The 22,318-nt window shown below is 43.5% G+C and overlaps 1 protein-coding gene across 3 annotated transcripts in view; it reads left to right on the plus strand.

Moving 5' to 3' along the window:
- ATP11A (ATPase phospholipid transporting 11A) overlaps window positions 1-22,318 on the plus strand; it is a 120,619-nt gene that overhangs the window by 89,496 nt on the left and 8,805 nt on the right. For all 3 annotated transcript variants that reach the window (XM_081908165.1, XM_081908166.1, XM_081908164.1), the window contains exons 22-28: window positions 76-221; window positions 1,953-2,012; window positions 3,730-3,857; window positions 5,616-5,751; window positions 16,176-16,241; window positions 18,837-18,940; window positions 19,889-20,054. In XM_081908165.1, coding sequence (XP_081764291.1) covers window positions 76-221; window positions 1,953-2,012; window positions 3,730-3,857; window positions 5,616-5,751; window positions 16,176-16,241; window positions 18,837-18,940; window positions 19,889-20,054 — 806 coding nt within the window. The remainder of the gene's footprint in view (window positions 1-75; window positions 222-1,952; window positions 2,013-3,729; window positions 3,858-5,615; window positions 5,752-16,175; window positions 16,242-18,836; window positions 18,941-19,888; window positions 20,055-22,318) is intronic.

A 22,318-nucleotide genomic window follows, 5' to 3' on the forward strand; every position in this document is an offset into this window, starting at 1 on the left:
GAAATCTAATGATAAGTATCACCAGTTCAGTTTCACTTCATCGTTTCACTTTCTGCCATTTTGTTTCTCTTCTAGGCCTTATTGGGAAAGAAGGCCGCCAAGCTGCAAGAAACAGCGACTATGCAATACCCAAATTTAAACATTTGAAAAAAATGTTGCTTGTTCATGGGCATTTTTATTATGTCAGGATATCTGAACTTGTGCAATACTTCTTTTATAAGGTATATTGGGGCTTTTGTATTATGGTTGTTAACAGTTTAGACGGAGGCAGATTATTTTGAAGCTTCTTGTCTTGGATTCCACTGTGTGACCATCATCCTTCCAGACCTCCATTCCTCCAGTTTAACTTTAGATTCCTCCTACTCTGCCTCCTAGATATGGGGAAAACCTGTTTTCTAAAAGCACTTACTTCCAGAATGTCCAGTAATGTAGTAAGTAAAAGAGCAAGTGGTTTGATGGCTGCAAATGTGAATCAGCTTCTAATTTCAGTTGACCAAGCTGAATGGAAGAATGATGGGTTTGTTTTTATGTTTACACTGATAGCCGGATCATATTAGTGATAACTTTCGCCAGTGTATGCTTGCAACAACAAAGTCTCTTGTGTTGTAAATCTAAAATGCCAACCTCAGGTGTTTTATAACAACAGATCAGCACATTAGGCATATGTATTTTGTTTCCTTCGGGGAGTAGCTCATCTCAGCACTACAGTAAGCCAAATCCTGTTTATTTCACCTTTTTGTTGCTTTGACATACTATTCAATGCACCAATTCACTGGTAAAATAAGATAGCCAAATTCACCAAGGACATCTAGCATCAACACCCCATAGGGCATAATAAGTATTACAAAGACATATAAATGTGTACCAATGTGAAAGATTTATTTCTGCCATGGGAACATGTTTACGTTCCGCTTCTAGCATAGTGTTGAATAACCATTTGAACTAGCCGAAACTCTGCAGCAACGCACTGCTCTCATAACATCAAGGCTTAGTGCAACTTTCGTCTGTAAATAATCTGATGAGTAAGCTCAAATGTAGCAATAACACTTAGAAACTATTGAAATCTCTTAGTCCGAAGCGTATACTCTACTACGCAGGAAAAGAAAGAGCGGGGAGTAGTTCCTAGTTCTGAGCCAGTTTATTTGTGTATCGGTGTCTCCATGTTTCCTCCATTGTATCATGAATATGTACAAGTGTAGAGAGACAGCTACACAGCATTTCAGGAATTCATGCCATTGTAGCGTCACTACTTGGACCTGAAGTAATCTCAGGGCTCAGTCTAGAAAACATGGTTCTGAGCAGTTTTCCCTTTGCCCTGCCACTTTCCTCCGGAAAACCTGCTCTTTATAGGGATAAATCAGAGCAAACGTATTTCTGGAGAAACCTGATTGATAAATTTGCTGTGATTCAGCGGTAAAGATATGGCAGGGCAAGGGGAAGTCTGGATGAGCTCTCGGTGACTGCAGTTCATTTCTTCAACCATCCAGTACTGCTTCTGCCTCCTCTTCCTGAGGACTGCATTGTTTGCCTTCTTTTTTGTGCTTGCTTCTGTATCACCAACAGCCATTTCTGCGACTGTTGTCCAAATCCTCCTCGCCTTCCTTTTACAGACTGTACTTTATGTTCCCCAGACGTTACCTTTAGACATGTATTTATTTCCCTAGAACCTTTTTTGCTCTTATCTCCATTTCCAGGGTGTGGGCAAGAATGCACAAACAAAAATCAAAGCATCGACATATTTTAATTGCTTGCCACTTTTAAAAAAACAGCTTTTCTACGCTGCCATAATCAATGTAGTACTGAAGGAGGTGCCCTTTTATCAAGTTTTGTTTTTTACAAAAGCTAAATTCTGTGTTCAGTTGAACTTAGATATGTGTTTAAATTTGTGTAGCTGCCAGTTCATTTTTATACTATGATAATGTCATGCAACATATCTTGCTTTTGTCTTCCAGAATGTCTGTTTCATTTTTCCTCAGTTTTTATACCAGTTCTTCTGTGGGTTTTCACAGCAGGTATCTCAAAAAACTTTCCCCCCTTTATCATTAAACCAAGTTAATATTTTGAAACGTGTTCTTTATTGGTCCAGTAGAATTTTAAATGTATCTTGATCAATTTATCTTGCTTTGCATGGTGTTGAATGAAAAAGTATAGAATTTTCTGGTTTATCGGAAGCACAGATAATGAGATATGCTCCCTGAAGCATGCAGATTTTAAGTAGAACCCACAGTTGCAGTTAGCTTACAATTCAGCATAAAAACACACACACAGCTGTGAGTAAGTGGCATGACCCTAAAATCTTTAAAATTCATTGCCCTTGTGAGTAAGGTTATAAGCAGTGTTAGCTTAAAGAGCACCTGAGGGGACAGGTCTTATTTCAACCAGCTGACCTCTATCTCTTGTGCTCTTTTATTTACCTTAGATGACAGACAGTGACCCATAATGACTCATCGTGTGATGTTTGACTTATAACAATTTCATGTTTTGAGGTTATCAAGTAACAAGACATATTTGTTGAACCTGTGAACTTGCCCTCAAGAGCTGACTTCATCCAGCCAAAGCTAACCTAAGCACTTCCACATCCCGTGGGATTCAATGGAAGAGGGAAGCAGGTTCTTAAACTTTCCCACTGGGAAATCAATGTGGAACTAAGAACACTTACTATTGGTTGGATTGTGTCCTTCTGGACTATACAGTCTGCAGTGATGGAGGAAGCCGCTTGGGTGCCTGGGGTGGCGTGCCCAGGGGTGGGGCACACTGCAGGGCCTCCAGAGTCTGCCTGCCTCCTCCCACTGAGCCGCCCTACAGCTGGGGGGGGGGAGGGAACGGGCGGACTGTTTGGGCAGCACGGAGCCTGCGTGCATCCAAGCCACTGCATCTCTCCCAGAAGAGACATGTGGCCCGGGTGTGTGGCAGGCCCGACGGTGAATGCCACCCAGCATTTTGTCATCCCCCTCAGTGGTGACACCCGGGCCGGCCCGCATCCACCACGCCTTCCTCCGCCCCTGACAATATGACCAAAATTTGCCAAATTTCACAAGATTTGCTAATTTGATGTTTTCTCACTGGCCACGCTGTTCTCCTTGAGGTGCTACATCAGGGTTTCCCAAACTTGGGTCTTCAGCAGTGTCAGATTACCAAATAGGCAGAGTAGGCACTGGCCTATGTGACCAATGCCTTTTAGGGGCCCTGCAACAACGGATCAAAATAATATTGATTTGATCTTGAAAGGTCAAAGCAAAAATGTATTAGGAGATAAATTGTGAGCCCCCCCGCCCGATTTCAACTGCAAAGGGGCCTCCATGGGGTTTAATCCAGCACTGGTCTCCAGCTATTTCTGGACGGCAATTCCCATCATCCCTGGCCACTGGTCCTGCTAGCTAGGGATGATAGGAGTTGTATCCCATTATTACATATTTTTACATGGCTGTTTATTTGTATATATTTTAAAATTTTACATATGGATGTTTTATGATGGCCTATATTTGTAATGCCTAATAAAGGTTTGGCAAAGTAAGCGGTAAATATTCCAGAAACAGCTGGTCACCAAAATTTAGGAAATAGAGGAGTGTGCAGTCACAGTGAATTTGGATAGCTGGGAAATACATTCAGGGCAGTGGACATGGCATTAAATAGGGTTACTTGCTTATTTCCCTACTTTAAATCTTTGCTATTACCGTAAAATTAAATTATAGCTGGTTAATATAATCTGTTTTTTCCCCCTATCTGCAGCCTTTATATGATACTGCGTATCTTACCCTGTACAATATCAGCTTCACTTCACTTCCTATCCTGCTGTATAGTCTCATGGAGCAACATGTCAGTTCAGATACACTCAAGAGAGACCCTACACTGTACAGGTTAGAGTTCATAACATTCTTTGAATAGACAGTGGTGACCAGTTAGTGCCACTCTGCTCAACTTCTCTCTTCAGGCCATGGGGAAACAATGAGATGCTGAAGTAGGTCAGGGATGGGGTGAACCTTTTGCATTCCAAAGACTGCATTATCAGTCAGGCAAAAGAAGCTGTGGGGCAGCGGGGGTGGGGGTGGGGAGAGGCTGGGGAGACTCCTGAGGACGAGTGAGAAATACAGTGGTACCTCAGGTTAAGAACTTAATTCATTCTGGAGGTCCGTTCTTAACCTGAAAGTATTTTTAACCTGAGGTACCACTTTAGCTTATGGGGCCTCCTGCTGCCGCTGTGCCGCCGCTGCACGATTTCTGTTCTCATCCTGAAACAAAGTTCTTAACCTGAGGTAATATTTCTGGGTTAGCGGAGTCTGTAACCTGAAGCGTATGTAACCTGAAGAGTGTGTAACCCGAGGTACCACTGTACCTTGAACAGGGCTTTTGTAGTGGGGTGTTTTGTAATCAGGAACATTTTCTTTGGTCTTTTAAGAAACAAGGGGAACGTACCGTGTATTTTCAGTGAAAAATTATCTCGAATAGTAAAATAAACGTACCAACACCAAAATAACATTAATACAGTGGTACCTCGGGTTACAGACACTTCAGGTTACAGACGCTTCAGGTTACAGACTCCACTAACCCAGAAATAGTACCTTGGGTTAAGAACTCTGCTTCAGGATGAGAACAGAAATCGCGCAGCAGCAGCGGGAGGCCCCATTAGCTAAAGTGGTACCTCAGGTTAAGAACAGTTTGAGGTTAAGGACGGACCTCCAGAACGAATTAAGTTCTTAACCTGAGGTACCACTGTACATGTGAGCAGATTCACACATTGGTCTCTTTGTGACAAAGTGCATTAAGCAATTTTTTTTTATTTGCTGCCTCCACTACCATTGGATGTAGTAAGTTGTGTTCCACAGGCGACCAAGAAAGGCGCCTGAAAGATTCGATACCTGCATCTGTTCAACGGTCACAATAGCAGCACCTTCCTGCATTTCCTCATTAAGGGGTTACTGTGTAAATCTGCTTTAAATGTCTTGTGGGAAAGCATTTCCACAAAGGGACTTTTTATGGAAGTTGCCAACTTGCGTGTATGCAAAAATTGTAGCAATACCATTATACAGCATATATATAAGTGAAAATGTAAGTTAGTAGTTAATGTGTCAGATTAGGACCAGGAACACATGGGTTCAAAAAACTGTTCAGCCACAAGGCTTACTAGGCTATCTAGGCCCTATATCACTATATCTCAGCCTAACTTTCCTCACAGGGTTGAACCCAACAAGATCACGAATGAGTAAATGACCCCAGTAACGTAACTGGTGCATGTCTCCTCAGGTTCAATGCTAAATGTCAAAGTAGTGTGTTTTTTAAAAATGCCAACAACGTGAAGCTTATTTCAGTTTACAAAGACCAGCCTCTTGAAACGAAAGCAAATCTTCTGGAGACCTCTAGTGTTACGTTTTATTATTTAAAATGAGGTCAACATTCGTGACAATATTGATTCTTCCCGTCTAAAAGGACTTGGGATTATAATTGGAGAGCTTTATGGTACACCTAAGTATTGGACATCCATTTAGGAATGCAGAGAGATGCATTATTGACAGGTCACCTTTAAACACTAGAACATTCCTGTCACTTCAGAAAGCATTGTGCAATTTCACATTTCTCTATTTTAACATGTCAGAATTAATAACTTTGTCGTTATTCAGGGACGTTGCCAAGAATGCTCACCTGCGCTGGCGTGTATTCATTTACTGGACATTCTTGGGAGTATTTGATGCTGTGGTTTTTTTCTTTGGTGCCTATTTCCTGTTTGACAGCTCAACTGTGACCAGCAATGGACAGGTGAGTATCTAGTCTGATTAAAGCTGCTCTACTAACATCAAGAAATGATGTGTCAATAATCTTAAGTGTTGCTTATGCCTTTTCCCCCTTTCACTAAGTATGATCCAGTATTTCATAACTTAGCTCCCATTAAAATGGTTATTTAGAAACAGGAAAGGTTTGTGGTTCTTATGGGGTGTTTGACAGGAAAATCTAATTCTGAATGTCAAGAAGCTGTAATAAGTTGTTATGGTACCATTAAGGAGAAAAAAGTTTCTTTTATGAACCATTATATTGTTAATGTGGTTCATTTTGCCATTGATGCATATTTTATATTTTGGAATTGCTTGATTTATTCATTTTAAGAAATGTGCATTCAGATATCATAGTAATAAACACCATGGTTAATTTGAAAAGAACAACATACATCCATTCAAAGCATTTCTATTTGTACTTGTTAAGTGACGTTAGATATAATTTTAAGGTCCTTCTGCTTTTTATTTGCATGTTGACATTTATGTGGTCTATTTGTGTCTTGCTTTTTTTCCTTTTTTGCTACTTGCTTCTCTTCCTATCCTCAGCTAATGACAGCCAACACCCACATGGTAAGACTACTGTAGTTTTGTCATGATGTGAGTTTTCCTTTTTCCCTATCCAACTTCAATTCAGATCAGATATTTCTGTTTAAAACCCAAAGTTTAAAATTTCTGTTTATTCCCTTCCTCCTGTGCTGAAATCATAATAAAGCAGCTTTTAATTTGCATTTTAAAAGTAAAGAACTTTAGGCTACAGGTTTTTAATAATATACATATCTTGCTTCTTACAAGTGTGTGCCTGCTTTTCTAGTTACTTTCTCTTCCTGCGCAGCTAATTCTTTATGTTTATTTAATTTTACGCAAATTATATTAATTGATTTCTGGGTGGGCTTTTTTAAAAGTTTGGTATTCAGAAATAAGCAAACAAATGTACTGTTTATCTGAAGTCAGCTTCGGAAAATAAATCACGGGAATGAGGTAGGTAGCAGGAAGAATATCAGAGAAGAGGAGAGGCGATGGGAAGGCAGATATCTGAGGCTTATTCTAGCTCATTCAAACTTGTACAAATTAGGGTAGACATGATTTAGTGCAGGGGTGGTGAACTGGCAGTCTGTGGACCAATTCTGGCCCATGGTATGTCCCATGTAGCTTTTAGGTGATGGGAATGCCCTCTCCAAGTGCTGCAGCCCCACACCCTGCAAACCGCAGCTCCTTGTACTGCAATTAGGCTTGAAAACAGGCTCCTATTGGTTGGGAACGGACCACAGCACAGTGATAGAGTATCTACACACTGCAAAGAAAGTCCAGTCCCTGGAATTTCCATGTCCTTATCCTTCTTTTTTCCAGGTTGCCCCATCTCCTCTTAGCTTCCTTGCGAGATGGGCTGACTTCCATATGCACCTGAAATAACTCTCTGTTCTTGTTTACCTGAATATAAAGGCAGGGAGGCCAAAGATATAACCTTGGTTTGCTACATAGTCATTGCAGAATATATTCTTCATTGCATATATTTTTTTTCTTGCTGTAATTGTCATGGGCACAGATTGTTACAGCTGCAGAATCAGCCTCATGCTACAAGCTCTCGTGAGGCAAGGTCATGCTCGATTATAAATAATTGGCAACCACAGAGGAGCTTGGTTTGTTTGTGGTGATGCAGGAAAAAGCAGTTCAAGACTTGAGATGTTTGCATACTCTTTACGGATGCTTACCTATTTAAATAATTATAAAAGGGTTATCAGCTAATATGCTTCTCTTTAGGAAACGTAGGAATACAAAATATTTTCTCATAGTAGCACATCTAGGCTACGAAAGGAGTGGGGTCAATAATAAGTTCAAGACCCATCAGTATTATTACATTTCAAAGCCTAAAGAAGTTTTCAGCTGACCGCTGATAGTTTCAGGTGGCTGCGGTTCCTAATATTATAATAAAAGCAATAAAAGGCAAATAACAAAGGAACTGTCATCTTTAAGTTGTTGTTTTTTCAAGTTCTTTTAAGTAACTAAATATGTTAACTAGAAAGTCAAATTTTAATCTTTGTTTACAGTTATAATGGATAGTATTATATTAACCGACAACAGTTTGGAGCCCTAACTTATAAATAATAATACATATAATGTGATGGAACAATTTACAATGGTTAATTAAATAACTGAACGGTTTGTCTACAAGATTCAGGATCATCTTTATACTTCTTCCATCAGCACTTAATAATATGACTTTTTCCCCCAACAGTGAAGGTCATGGAAAGAAGTAATAAGCTTCAACTTCCAGGCAGTCGGTTAATTTTCATGTCAATCAATAGGAATTACATATAATTCATTTTCCTAAATGGAGTGAATGGCAACTAGCAGGCGAATGCCTGTCGTGGAATAATTTATCCCAAATGTGTAGAACTTTCAGCCATCAAAAATATTGTTACAGACTATAAAAAGACTGGACTCTCCCTACCTTGGTTCTAATTAGCAAAAATTTGTTCTTACTGATTTCCTGTTCTTCCAGCTTGGATATTCTGGGTTTAACAAGTGGAATGCCACAATCTGGTGACATTTCTGTGTGTCTTCCTTGTAGCCAGCTAAAGTGCTCAGGTCTTTTCTCAATCAAAGGTAGGGCAGGGTAGTCAGGAGATAGCTTGGATATAATTGTGTTTGGCTATGGCTATGCGCTTCAGGATATTACAAGTAGGTCCTACTGATAATAATGCACTGTTATTGTTACTGGGTATTGTTGTTTATTTAACTTAAGTAAATAAAAAAAAACACGGCACAGCACCTCATCACATCTCAAGTTTTCAAAGCTCTTTCTATATGTTACAGCAACCCTTTAAGGGCTGGACTGTATGATTGCCCCTGTGTTACAAATCTAGTTGCCACCTTTTTGCGTTATTTTTTGAAGTTAGCATCAGGGGTACACCCTGGCCTAGTTGTTCTAGAATGTTCTATAGCAGGCATCAAGTTATCTTGATAAGATAGTTGTTGTTTAGTCGATTAGTCATGTCCGACTCTTTGTGACCCCATGGACCAGAGCACGCCAGGCACTCCTGTCTTCCACTGTCTCTTGCAGTTTGGTCAAACTCATGTTGGTAGCTTAAAGAACACTGTCCAACCATCTCATCCTCTGTCGTCCCCTTCTCCTTGGACCCTCAATCTTTCCCAACATCAGGGTCTTTTCCAGGGAGTCTTCTCTTCTCATGAGGTGGCCAAAGTATTGGAGCCTCAGCTTCAGGATCTGTCCTTCCAGTGAGTACTCAGGGCTGATTTCCTTCAGAATGGATAGGTTTGATCTTCTTGCAGTCCATGGGACTCTCAATAGTCTCCTCCAGCACTATAATTCAAAAGCATCAATTCTTCGGCGATCAGCCTTCTTTGGGAAGGGGGAAGGGAAGATCAGCTTGTGTGATGGAGTTTGATTTTGTTAGTCCTGTTTTCATGGCTTTTTACAAAACTGGAATGTCTCATAGTTTTATAGTCAAGAAGGATGTACAGCCACAAAATAGCATTTTTCTTGTCCCTAGCATTAAAATACCTACGCAATGATAAATACTGCATTTTTGTTTGTTTTTATTATAACACTTTTACCTTGTGAGATCTGTGTTATATGTAAATTTAGTTTCCTCTAATATAGAAATTAGACTAATTTTATTTTTATTCATTACACAAAACACCAGCTTTGTGAGCCTTAGCTTGTTATAAATACAGGATTTTGAACAATAAGGCATAATTTTGTGGCTTATATTCACTTTTAAAATGTTGACTTGTCATTATCAGCCACCAACCTCTTGGTAACACCATAAAAACTAGAAATAACTGAACTTAAATGATTGCCTTTTGCTTAGCAGAATGCTTTGGCTTATTCAGTAAACAGAAATTTCCTGAGATTTCATTCTGCACCCTTGCCTGTTTGTCAGCTTCTAATTCTTTCCACTTTTTGATGCTAATACTACTATGGAAATTTTCTGGAAAAGGCAAGGTTGTGGAAGATCAAATGTGAAAAAGATGCCCAATTACTCCCAATTTTTACCTTCTCACTTTGGCCCCCATACTACATCCTAGAGGGACCCGTGGCCCTCAGGTAGAGTAGAGGGAGCTCTTACATGAAATTGTATGAAATTTGTATAATTGCAGTTGTATAAGACTGCAGTCTAAACTTTCCCCCACTTTTTATTTATTTGTTTAAAGTATTTTTTATTGAATTTTATCCATACAACCCAGATAACAAAAGAGAACCTCACGAGACAAGCACATCATGACTATACAATAAAAATGTCCATTGCTCCCTGTGATGGGATAATGAGCTGCTTGTGCGTAAAAGCTTGATCCCTCTGGTGTTTGGCAGTTCAGCCAAACCGAGGCACTAACGGAGCCTCCCAAGGCATGACTCTGTTAGTCGCTGGTAGAATCTGACAGTGGGCGTCTACGAAATTTACGCCAACATAAAAGTTGTTTCACGGACATGCGCCTTCGTGACTCTCTACGTGACAGCTTCCGGCGAAGGGTGGGAGTTGCCAACGGGGGTCTTGTTACCTCTGCACTATTCTCACTAGAAGTATCCCAGAGCCCTCCCTCCTCCGACTCCCCTTTTGCCGGAGCTTCTGCTCTCCCCCTGCTGGTTCCCTCCTCCGCTGCAGAATCTCTCCGAGTCTGCTGGAGCCTCTGCACCAACTCTCTTTCCGATGACAGTTCCCTGACATCCACCTCCCCCTCAGGGCCCCCTTCACCCCCCGCGTCCTCTCCCACTGGCGGTGAGGGCGGAAAGCCCCTAAAGGAACTCTCCTCGTCGTCCGAGGATTCAAACACTTCTAACCATGGCGTACCGTCTCTTTCCCCGTCTTCCTCTTCTTCGTCGGAGTCGGCTTCCTCACCCACCCCTGACTCTGGGAACCCTCCAAACTCTCCTTCCTCATCAGTGGTCCCAAAGTGTTCCCTTCTAAATCGTGCCACGGGTTGCGGTTTTTTTGGGAAACGCCGATGAAATGTTTCTATTAAAACCTCGTCATTGACTACCTCAGCGGGTACCCAAGTGTTTTCCGACTCTACTTCCCCCTCCCATTCTACCAGATATTCCACCTGATCCCCCTTCCACCTGGAATCAATGATTCCTGCCACGTTCATGTCGCGTTCTCTCTCTTCTATCACGGGCGTTCGGGAGACCTCTCTCTCACGCTCCCCCCCCCCATTCACGTCCCTCTCGGTACGGCGACAGTAATGACCTGTGAAATACTGGGTGCAATTTCATGTGACTGGGCAGTCTGAGTTTGAATGCTACTGGGTTCACCTGCTGTATGACCTCAAAGGGTCCCAATCTTTTGGGTTTCAGTTTCTTACAACCCCCCTTGAAAGGTAGTCCCTGGGTGGATAGCCACACCCGGTCTCCCACCCTTATAGTTTCACCTTCCCTCCTATTTTTGTCTGCTTGCTTTTTATATTCTTCCTTGGCTCTCTCTAAGTTAAGTTGTAGCTGACGGTGGATGGCTTCCATCTCTTCAACAAAATGTTCCGCCGCCGGCACACTCCACCTCTCCCCTCCTTCCCCTGGAAATGCCCTGCGATGACACCCATAATTTGCCAGAAAGGGACTCAGCCCTGTGGACACGTTCTCAGCGTTGTTGTAGGCAAATTCTGCCAGAGGTAACTTATCTACCCAATCATTTTCTCGGTCCTTTACATAACACCTCAGGTATTGTTGTAAAATCCCGTTTGCCCTTTCCGCTTGCCCATTTGTTTCCGGGTGCCGGGCAGTGGAGAAATTGATTTCCACGTGCAGTAAGCTCATAAGTTTCCTCCAGAACCTGGAAGTAAACTGTTTCCCTCTGTCGCTGACCACCCTCAAGGGGGCGCCATGCAACCGGAAAATATGCTCTACGAACAACTTGGCGGTTTCCTCCGCTGTGACCGCATGAGAACAGGCTATAAAATGACACATCTTAGTTAATAGATCTACCACTACCATAACCGCCGTTTTGCCCTTGGATTTTGGCAGGTCCGTCATAAAATCTATGGAGACTGCCTCCCATGGCCTTTCTGGTGTGGGTAAGGGTTGTAAGAGCCCCGCTGGCGCCACCCTCTCCCCTTTCGCTCGCTGGCACCTGTCGCAACCCCTGACATATTCCCGTACATCCTCCCTCACCTTGGGCCACCAAAATTCCCTGGTAACCAACCACATGGTTTTGTGCTGTCCAAAATGCCCCGCTGTGGGGCTATCATGCAACTGCTTGAGTACTCTGCCCCTCAGTTCCCCATCGGGTATGTACAGTGCCCCTTTGTAATACAACGCCCCACTCTTTTCTTCAAACCCCCCTGTGTTCTCCGCTGTCCTCCTGAGTTCTCTGAGTTTCTCTTGGGCGTATTCGTCGTTCTCCGTATCCTCTAACAGTTCTTTCTGCCCCACCAAAGCCGCCCCACACACCCAGCGGTCTTCAGGGATTACGTGCCTTGCTTCCGGCGCCCCCTCCCCCTCTAAGTACTCAGGCTTTCTGGAAAGAGCGTCCGCCCTTACGTTCTCGGACCCTGGCACGTAACGAATCTCAAAATTGAATTTGGAGAACTCCTGGGCCCATCTCACTTGTCTCTGGTTCAGCACTCGGGCTGTTCTCCAGTACTCCAGATTTTTGTGGTCAGTCCGGACTTGAACCTTGTGCTGCGCCCCAATCAGCAAGTGCCGCCATCTCCGGAATGCTTCATGAATGGCGAGCAGTTCTCGGTCGTATACTGTGTAGTTCCTCTCGGATTTGTTCAACTTCCGCGAGAAGAATGCACACGGTCTCCATTCAGACGCATCTTTCCCCGGCTGGAGAAGCACGGCCCCTACCGCTCGGTCTGACGCGTCCGTCTCCACTCGCATTGGTTGCCGTAGATCCACGTGCAAAAGTTGCTCCTCTGACGCAAACGCTGCCTTTAAGCGTTCGAATGCCCCTTGCGCTTCTTCCGTCCAAGCAAATTTTTTCTTGCTGCTAAGACAATCCGTGATGGGCACTGTTAAATGGGCAAAGTTCTTGATGAACTTCCTATAGAAGTTTCCGAAGCCCAGGAACCTTTGCACGTCCTTCTTGGTCTTTGGTGTTTTCCATTCCAGTACCGCTTGAACCTTGCCAGGATCCATAGCCAACCCCTTGTCAGACAACCGGTACCCCAGGAATTCCACCTCCCTGCTATGAAACTGGCATTTCTCCAGTTTCACCCACAGCCGATTTTCTCGCAGTTTGCTCAGTACTTCTCTAACATCTCGCACATGCTGCTCCTCATTCTCTGAGTACACCAGGACGTCATCTAAGAACGCCACGCAGTTCTTGTAGAGCAATGGCCCCAGGACGTGATTCATAAATGATTGAAAGCAGGCGGAGCCCGCTTGTAATCCAAAAGGCATAACTAAGTACTCAAACGCCCCCAAGGGGGTGAACATAGTGGTTTTCCACTCATCCCCCTTCCTCACACGTATCAAGTTATATGCCCCCCTAAGGTCCAGCTTGGTAAAAATCTTCCCTTTTCTCACCCGTGTCAGAATGTCATCAATTCTGGGCATAGGGAAAGTCACTGGTTCTGACACAGCATTTAGGGCCCTGAAATCACACACAAGCCTGGGTTTGCCCGTGTTTTTTTTGTCCACAAAGAACACTGGGCTGCCCCCCACCGCTCGTGACTCTCTGATGAAACCTCGCTTGAGGTTCTTGTCAATGAACTCCCTTAACTCCTGCATCTCACGGTCTGACATGGCATACAGCTTGCCCACTGGCAATTGTGCTCCTGGGAGTAAGGTGATTTGACAGTCAAAGGGTCTGTGCGGGGGCAGTTTATCTGCTTCCTTTTCACTGAAGACGTCAACCAAATCAGCGTATTGTGGTGGCACCTTCCCCTTGTCAGTCACTTCCATCCCTGCTAGAGTGGCTCTGGCCCCTGCCTGACCCTCTCCCTCCTTGCAGTGTTCTAGGCAATGTGCTGAACCAAAGGAAACAACCCTCTGATGCCAGCCTACTAGCGGATCGTGTAGTGCCAGCCAGCTCATTCCCAGAATGATGGGAGCTCCTCCCAAGGTGGCTACATTAAACGCTATCAGTTCTGTGTGTCTTGCCACCCTCATAATCATTGGTACAGTCTGTTGGCTCACTTCTCCCCCCAACAGTTCCCTCCCATCAATCGTGGTTACTTGCAAAGGCTTACTTAATGGGAGAGTTTGTATCTGGTGTTCAGCAGCAAACTCCTTACTCATGAAATTACAGGAGCTGCCTGAATCCAATAGCGCTTTTATCTTTAGTGGGTGTCCGTTTGGCAGTTCCAGCAACACCTCTATCACAAGCGCTGGTCTTGGAGGTTCCGGCGTGGGCACATTCACTACTCCCTGGCCTGGCTGCTGTGCCCTGATGTTGGCAACCAGGCGTTGGCTTTTACTTGCTCCTCTATTTCTCCTTCCTCCTTTCCCCCAACAGTTCCCGCCATGCCCTGCCATTCCTTCCTTTGCGGACAAACTCTGGCAAAGTGCCCTGGCTGTTGGCAGAGATAACATCTCTTGGCACTCTTTCCCTCCTTCTTCCGCCCTTCACTGGTGTTTGAAACTGCGCGCGCGCGCGCTGTTCCCAGTTCCATCGGCTCTGCGGGCGGGAAAGACTGCTCCGGAATCTCTGGAATGCGGAAGTCCTTCCAACGTTCCCCCTTTCCTTCCCGCTTTTCCAAAGCTCTTGCTTCTAGGCGCGCTCCTATGGACAGTGCAGATTTAGTCAGCTGGTCCCTAGACTCCGCCCTGGGCGCCCGGGAAAGTTCATCTTTCACGGTCGGAGAGAGCCCTTCTTCAAATAACATTTGAATAGGTTCACTTGCTAGATCCCACCCCAGTCTATGAATAAGCATAGTGAACTCAGTCCAGTACTCACGTACAGATCGGCTCCCCTGTTTGCACCCCATCAACTGCCTCCGCACCACCCCCTGCTCAATCTCGCAGGAAAACAACAAGTCCATGGCGCGAAAAAACTTCCTCGTGTCCTTTAAGATATCATTATTGGCTGCCATCAGGGGTCGAACCCAGTCCCTCGCCCCTCCCTCTAGATGGCTAATTACGTACGCCACTCTAGAGTTCTCATCGGTGAAGTCATCAAACAGTAGATTGAGAGCATATTGCATCTCCGTTCTAAAGGCTTGATAGTTCCTGGGATCCCCCCCAAATCTCTGCACCAATCCAGGCACCTTTCTGGCAAGTGGGGCGGTTTTCCCCTTATCCGCATCTTGAGCCCTCCTCTCCTCAAGCCTCGCCGTTTGCAGCGCGAGCTGGACCTCCATCGCTCTGTACCTTTCCTCCAGGCTTGGACCTGCGCCCGCTCCAGCTCCTGCGGTTCCGGCTGGTTCGCTCATGATGCCCTCTGCTTGCACAAGCAGCTTACAAAGACTGTCAGATTGCTGTGATGGGATAATGAGCTGCTTGTGCGTAAAAGCTTGATCCCTCTGGTGTTTGGCAGTTCAGCCAAACCGAGGCACTAACGGAGCCTCCCAAGGCATGACTCCGTTAGTCGCTGGTAGAATCTGACAGTGGGCGTCTACGAAATTTACGCCAACATAAAAGTTGTTTCACGGACATGCGCCTTCGTGACTCTCTACGTGACAGCTTCCGGCGAAGGGTGGGAGTTGCCAACGGGGGTCTTGTTACCTCTGCACTATTCTCACTAGAAGTATCCCAGAGCCCTCCCTCCTCCGACTCCCCTTTTGCCGGAGCTTCTGCTCTCCCCCTGCTGGTTCCCTCCTCCGCTGCAGAATCTCTCCGAGTCTGCTGGAGCCTCTGCACCAACTCTCTTTCCGATGACAGTTCCCTGACACTCCCCTTTGTTGTTATGGCAGAATGATTGTTCTCTTCATCTCATTTTTTTAAAAAGGTCTGTAGTTTTTAAGATTCTTTCAGCAAGAGATCTAGTGGAGAGCAAATGGTAAGAGTATTCTGAAGGTGACGAAGGTGCAAGGGAGAATATATTAGTGGCACATTCACTATGCTTATGCTTCTTGCTATTTGAAAAAAAAATGGGACCTCTGGCAAACAGGTTGCAGTGTGGAGTGTTCCTCTTCAGGTTTCCCCCTGCATTCCCCTTCCATGTGGTTTTCTGCCCCCTCCCCGCAGTCAATCAGCATTCTGTATCCACTAAGTATACTCAGTACCCATCATCCCCTCCACCCAATGTTAGGATTCCTGCCCCCTCCCCATTTTTTACGTCTACAAACCTCAGAGTTTGTGCGAGCCTATGACTCCCTCTGTCTTGTGCATAGATGACGCCATTTTGGCTACCTGAAAAATCTCCCCTTGAATAATTGGGTTAATTCCCAGGAAAGTTTTAAATGTGTACACTTCCACATTTTTCGTGCATTACACAATACTAAACGAAACTCGCTGTACTAGACTGTATAACCTGAAACTTCTTTTTCTTGTGAATGTTTTCCTCATAGATGTTTGGAAATTGGACTTTTGGAACACTGGTATTCACTGTGCTGGTATTCACTGTTACCTTGAAGGTATGATCTCCTACATGTGTGTTGAAACCAAACTGGCACCACTTCCTGAAGCACATTCCAATATGGAGGAAGGCTAAAAAAAATGGGGCTTCCTTGTTCCTAAACGGCCTCGGCCCAGTATACCTGAAGGAGCATCGCCACCCCCATTGTTCTGCCTGGACACTGAGGTTCAGCACCGAGGGCCTTCTGGCCGTTCCCTCGCTGCGAGAAGCCAAGTTACAGGGAACCAGGCAGAGGGCCTTCTCGGTAGTGGCACCCGCCCTGTGGAACACCCTCCCACCAGATGTCAAAGAGAAAAACATCTACCAAACTTTTAGAAGACATCTGAAGGCAGCCCTGTTTAGGGAAGCTTTTAATGTTTAATAGACTATTGTATTTAAATATTTTGTTGGAAGCCGCCCAGAGTGGCTGGGGAAACCCAATCAGATGGGCATGGTATTATTATTATTATTATTATTATTATTATTATTATTATTATTATTATTATTATTTATTCAGAAAAAGACGGAGGTTTATAAGCTTATGGATTGTATGGAAAACTGAATAGAGAAAGGTTCTTTCCCCTTCCTTCTCTTATAATAGCGGAATTTGAAAATATCCAGTGAAATATATTGGCAGTTAATTCAGGACAAAAAGAAATATGGGTGAATGAATGGGAAAAGCCCATCAAAACAAAAATGTTTTCAGTTGTTTTCAGAGAGTACAAGTAGTGGTTGCTTGTCATTCTGTGAGAGAAATGCTGTTCCATAGGGGCAGCTACAGAGAAAGCCCTGCTCTGCACTACTGTGGAGCAGGCTTCTGATATTTTAGAGACTTGGGGGGGGGGCTCTCCTGCTGAATACACTGACATAGTGAGTGAATAAGGGATAAGGTGGTCTCTCAAGTAATCTGCTCCAGGGCTGTATGGGGCCTGGTATGTTAGTACCAAAACTTTAATCTTGGCCTGGTAGCAGATTGGCAGTAGTCTTCCCTCACAATCATTCTAGCTACCATGTTCTGTACTAGCTGCAGCCTCCAGACCAACCTCAAAGGTAGCCCCACAAAGTGTGCATTGCAGAAATCCAACCTTGAAGTTACCAATATGTGGGAAACTGTTGTGAAGCCACCCTGATCCAGGAACAGCTGCCATTGTCTTCCAGCTGAAGCTGGTAGAAAGCTTTCCTAGCCATTGAGGTCCACTGCATCTCCAGTGACCGAGTTGGGTCTGGGAGCCCTCCCAGACTTTGTGCCTTCTCTATCAGGCAGAGTGTGACACCATGCGATTAATGATACTAAGGAACTTGGTGGACTTATGGGCTGGAGATGTGTCTGTTCTGTCCTATTCCCTTGTATAAGGGTGGTTTGGAACCTTTACAGTAGCTAGTGCAGAATGTGGTGTCCCACCTATTGACAGGTGCGGACCAGATTTTGTGTATCTCCCCTGTACTTCAAAGCCCTAAACAGAAGGAGAGAGCTTTCTGTATGTGTTTGGCTGGGTCACTGCAGAAAGCAGAATTCTGGATTAGACAGAAGTTACCAGACCCTTCTATATAGTGAGAAGGTGGGGAGGGGTATTACTCAGAAGGGTGGTGGGAATGGGTGATTGGCAGATAGCTGTGATGAGCCTGTTGACGACTCTTAACGACTGCAATAGGTCTTACAGGAAAAAGCAAGGGGTGAGAAGGTGAAAAATGGCTTCTGTTTCAGTGTATCTGAAGAAGTGTGCATGCACACGAAAGCTCATACCAAGAACTAACTTAGGTGGTCTTTAAGGTGCTACTGGAAGGAATTTTTTTTGTTTTGACTATGGCAGACCAACACGGCTACCTATCTGTAACTCGATAAAAGCAGCCACCTGCCTTAACCCATCTGCTTGAAGAGCTTGTGGTGCATTTTTAGTTACTGTTGAATAAAGAACCAGCAATACTGCCCCTTGGGACTTGTTACTTATTGCACAGGAAACAGCCAATGTATATTTCTACCAGGGCTTGATTTGAGGCAAGGTTCAGCCTATGGCCTGCTTTTCATTCATACGAACTACATGTGAAAACAAAAACACCTCTTAGCATTTGTTCTTACCAGCTTCTGTGCATATATAATTAAAGAGTAGAACTATCTGGCCAAAGCATTGTTGTGTAGTTTCCAGGAAAACTTAATTCTGGCACATTTTGCTTAGGAAAAAACTGATCGATACTTCTCTCAATGGATGGATTATGGTCTCAAAATTGTTTTACGTAAGTGACTCTTGAGAATTGAATTAAAGAAGGGCCATAGTTCAGTGGTAGAACATCTGCTTTGCTTGCATAAAATCCCCAATTCAGCCTCTGGAATATCCAGGTGGGGCTAAAAAACCCTGAAGAGCCTTATGTAGAACGCTGTGAAAGGAAGTCTGTTCCTAGCATATAAAGGAGATTGTCAGCTTTGTTGCCTTGTTTAAGAGTTAATTTTCCGTGGTTACCAATCACATTTGTTTTGTATGTTTAAAAGTTATAGGCAGTACATGTCATGTCGAGTCCAACATGTTAAATGTATGTGTGAAACTGAATACTCACATATTCATATTGCCATCTATCCTCAGGCGATGATCTAAATATATATATATATACATTTTTACAGCTTGCACTGGATACACACTACTGGACTTGGATCAATCACTTTGTGATCTGGGGATCACTGCTTTTCTACATTGTCTTTTCCCTTCTCTGGGGAGGGATCATCTGGTAAGAAACACCTGTGAAGCATAATTGAAAATGCCACTTCTGTAATCGCATACAAGGGATGGCAGACTATTTATTTATTTAAAAATATTAATAACCCACACTTCAGGCAGCATAGCCCTAGCCACGATGCCTCTAATCTGCCTCTGCTTTCTGAGACAATATGTTTCTTAATTCCAGTTGCTGAGAGTCACAAGGGGGCAGAGTGCTGTTGCACTTAGGTTCTGCTTTTGGGTGACCAGGCTGGCCATTGAGAACAGCAGGCTGGACTAGCTAGGCTTGACCCAACAGGCTCTTCTCTTAATACAAAGAGAAATTATATGAAACACTAATACCTTGAACCTAGCCACAATTTGACAGTGAGGTAAGAATAAGAATAAGAATGGCCGCCGAGACCATATAACACCAGTCCTGAAAGACCTACATTGGCTCCCAGTACATTTCCGAGCACAATTCAGAGTGTTGGTGCTGACCTTTAAAGCCCTAAATGGCTTTGGCTCAGTATACCTGAAGGAGCGTCTCCACCCCCATCGTTCTGCCCGGACCTTGAGGTCCAGCTCCAAGGCCCTTCTGGCGGTCCTCTTTACTGCGACAAGTGAGGTTACAGGGAACCAGGCAGAGGGCCTTCTCGGTGGCGCCCGCCCTGTGGAATGCCCTCCCATCAGATGTCAAGGAAATAAACAACTCTCTGATTTTCAGAAGACATCTGAAGGCAGCCCTGTTTAGGGAAGCTTTTAATGTTTGATGTTTTATCATGTTTTTAATATTCTTTTGGGTGCCGCCCAGAGTGGCTGGGGAAACCCAACCAGATGAGTGGGGTATAAATAAATAAACATTATTATTATTATTATTATTATTATTATTATTATTGCATGCTGAAATCATCTATATTTTGAATTCGACTTCATTTATCCACCATGGTTGTGTTCTGTTTTTCTTCTGCCCAATTAGGCCTTTTCTCAATTACCAGAGGATGTACTATGTGTTCATGCAAATGTTGTCTAGCGGTCCTGCATGGCTGGGTATTATTATGCTCATAACGGTGAGCCTTCTTCCAGATGTTCTGAAGAAAATTTTATGCAGGCAATTATGGCCTACAGCAACAGAAAGAATCCAGGTAAACATCCCATAGTCTTGATAATTGATGATAGAAGTCTAATCTTAGATTTATAGCCCAATCTCAGAGAAGTCTGCTCAGTTCCACCGAGGTCAAAAGGGACTTATTTTTCCAAACAAGTGTGGCTGGATTTGCACGCTTAAGGTTAGTACTAGTGCCTCGCTGAAAACCTGCCCTCTAAGTCTCTTTTCCTCACCACCAAAATGGCTTCCATTTTTCTCTCGCGTTTTCAGAATTATTTATAAGTCCAGTGAGTTCTGGTGTGAGCATACCTGATGGTTGTGAGGTGGCCAAGGGTGGCGTGTGAGGTTTGCTTTCCAATAAATTTGTATTTATTTATTTTACTCAGTTTATATCCTGCCCCCCCAAACCTCATTTCGCTAGCATGCTGCTGCATGCTTCCAGATACGAAAAAGCCCCAGGATACGAGTTAATACAGACATACACAGACATTTAAAACTCACATAACCTCCGTTCTAAAACAGCTGCACTGGTTTGTTTCCAGTCTGAATTTAGGGTGCTCACATTAGTGTTTAAAAGCCCTAAATGTCTTAGCTTTCAAATGTCTGAAAGACAATCTTCTTCTCTACAGACGCCCTACGGTATTCAGATTAGCAGAGGGGGCGGCTTTTGGTAGTTCCACCTTTCCTGGAAGTGAGGGCCAAGTGACAGTGAGAGAGGTCTTTTCCCTGTAGCAGCCTCTAAGTTGTGCTATCCCCCCCCCAGCCCCACAAACACATAGAGGTGCACCTAACACTATCCAGGCACCCTAATTTTCTGATTGTAAATTGCTTAACTGATTTTACGGTATTTTCATATCGTTGTAACCCACCTTGGATAGGTGGATAAGAAAGTATAATAGTTTAAGTATCTGGGAAACATTCAAGTTCATCACAGATGCAGGGCTGATATTTGTTAATTTTTTAATAACCCCCCCCCCCAAAAAAAGTCCCCTTTCTGTTACTTTCAGTGGCACAAAACAACATGAAACTGTTCAGCAGCCTGTTTTAAACTTGGTTAACTTATAATGGTAACCTATGCAAATTAACATTGATAGCTTCAGCTCCTTCCTTCCAAACAACTCCGCTAAGTTTTATATCCTACATTTATGTATCGCTTTATTGCCCATTGTATTTGAAGAAGCTTTCAATCTAGAATACTGGCTCAGAATATAATAAACATGATTAAAAAATGAGAGGAAGCAAATTCAGGTATGCAAAGTATTTTTAGTCCAAATAAATAAAAAATCATTCATTAAAGATAATAACTGGAACCATCAGTACAATTTACTACATTGTCAATTTAGAAATTATAGTGAACATTGAATGATAACGTGTGTTGCATGTTTAACTAGAACACTGAAGCTGCTTGTTTCTGAAGCCTAGTTTCTAGAAAGATTGTTTCAACAGATGCTGAAATTTCAACAGATGCTTTTCGTATTAAAGAAATTGTTTCATGAAAACTGCATCATATTTCTATTAGCAATATTGCATCTCCTTCATTAATCTGTTGTTTCTTTAATTCCTTCTGTTTGATGAATAGCTAAAATATTCTTGAATTTCAAGTATCTGTGTAGATACATGATGAAGCGTCAAATTAGTTTCATACACCTGTGGCTTCTCTTCTTCTGTCGATAATTTGAAAATGAAAGTCTACCTGGTTTGGGCACTATTCTCACTTACCACTTCCTTATGTGCTGTGGGAGAAAATAATATCACTCACCAAGTGTTCCTTTTCTAGTAGAATTTAGATACCCCTGTCCTGAATAAACTGGCTCTTGAGTAGGATGTACACATGTAAAATCCAACTTGCATGATCCTAAATCAAGCAGATAATTCCTGGGCTTTTGAAGAGGAATTCAATTGCACAATTTGCATTTATATACATTGGGTTTGCATGTGTATAGCCTATTCAATTTGCATGGATCCCTAGTGGTGTTGGAGGCAAGGCAGACATACCTGACTGCTGGGTTGAAAGATGCAATTTTGTTCCTCTGATGTGTGTAAAGAGAGGTAGGAGAGAATTTCATCTGGACTAGGCCAATTAATTGTTCGCAAAGAATTGAAGATACAAAGCTTTTGCAGCACTGAAACAAACACTGTCATCAGTTAGCCGGTGGTTATACATAGTAAATAAATTGCAAGCCAGGATGTTTAAGATTAGTAGGCTTGCCATACGGCAGGAAAATTCCTGACATTTCCTTTATGGGGGGAAAAACAGCTCTGAAAGCTTAAAATCACTAGCTCAACAACTTTGTGGGTGTC

This window comes from Podarcis melisellensis, assembly GCF_964234715.1.
Source record: "Podarcis melisellensis genome assembly, chromosome: 4".
Taxonomy (NCBI): Eukaryota; Metazoa; Chordata; class Lepidosauria; order Squamata; family Lacertidae; genus Podarcis; species Podarcis melisellensis.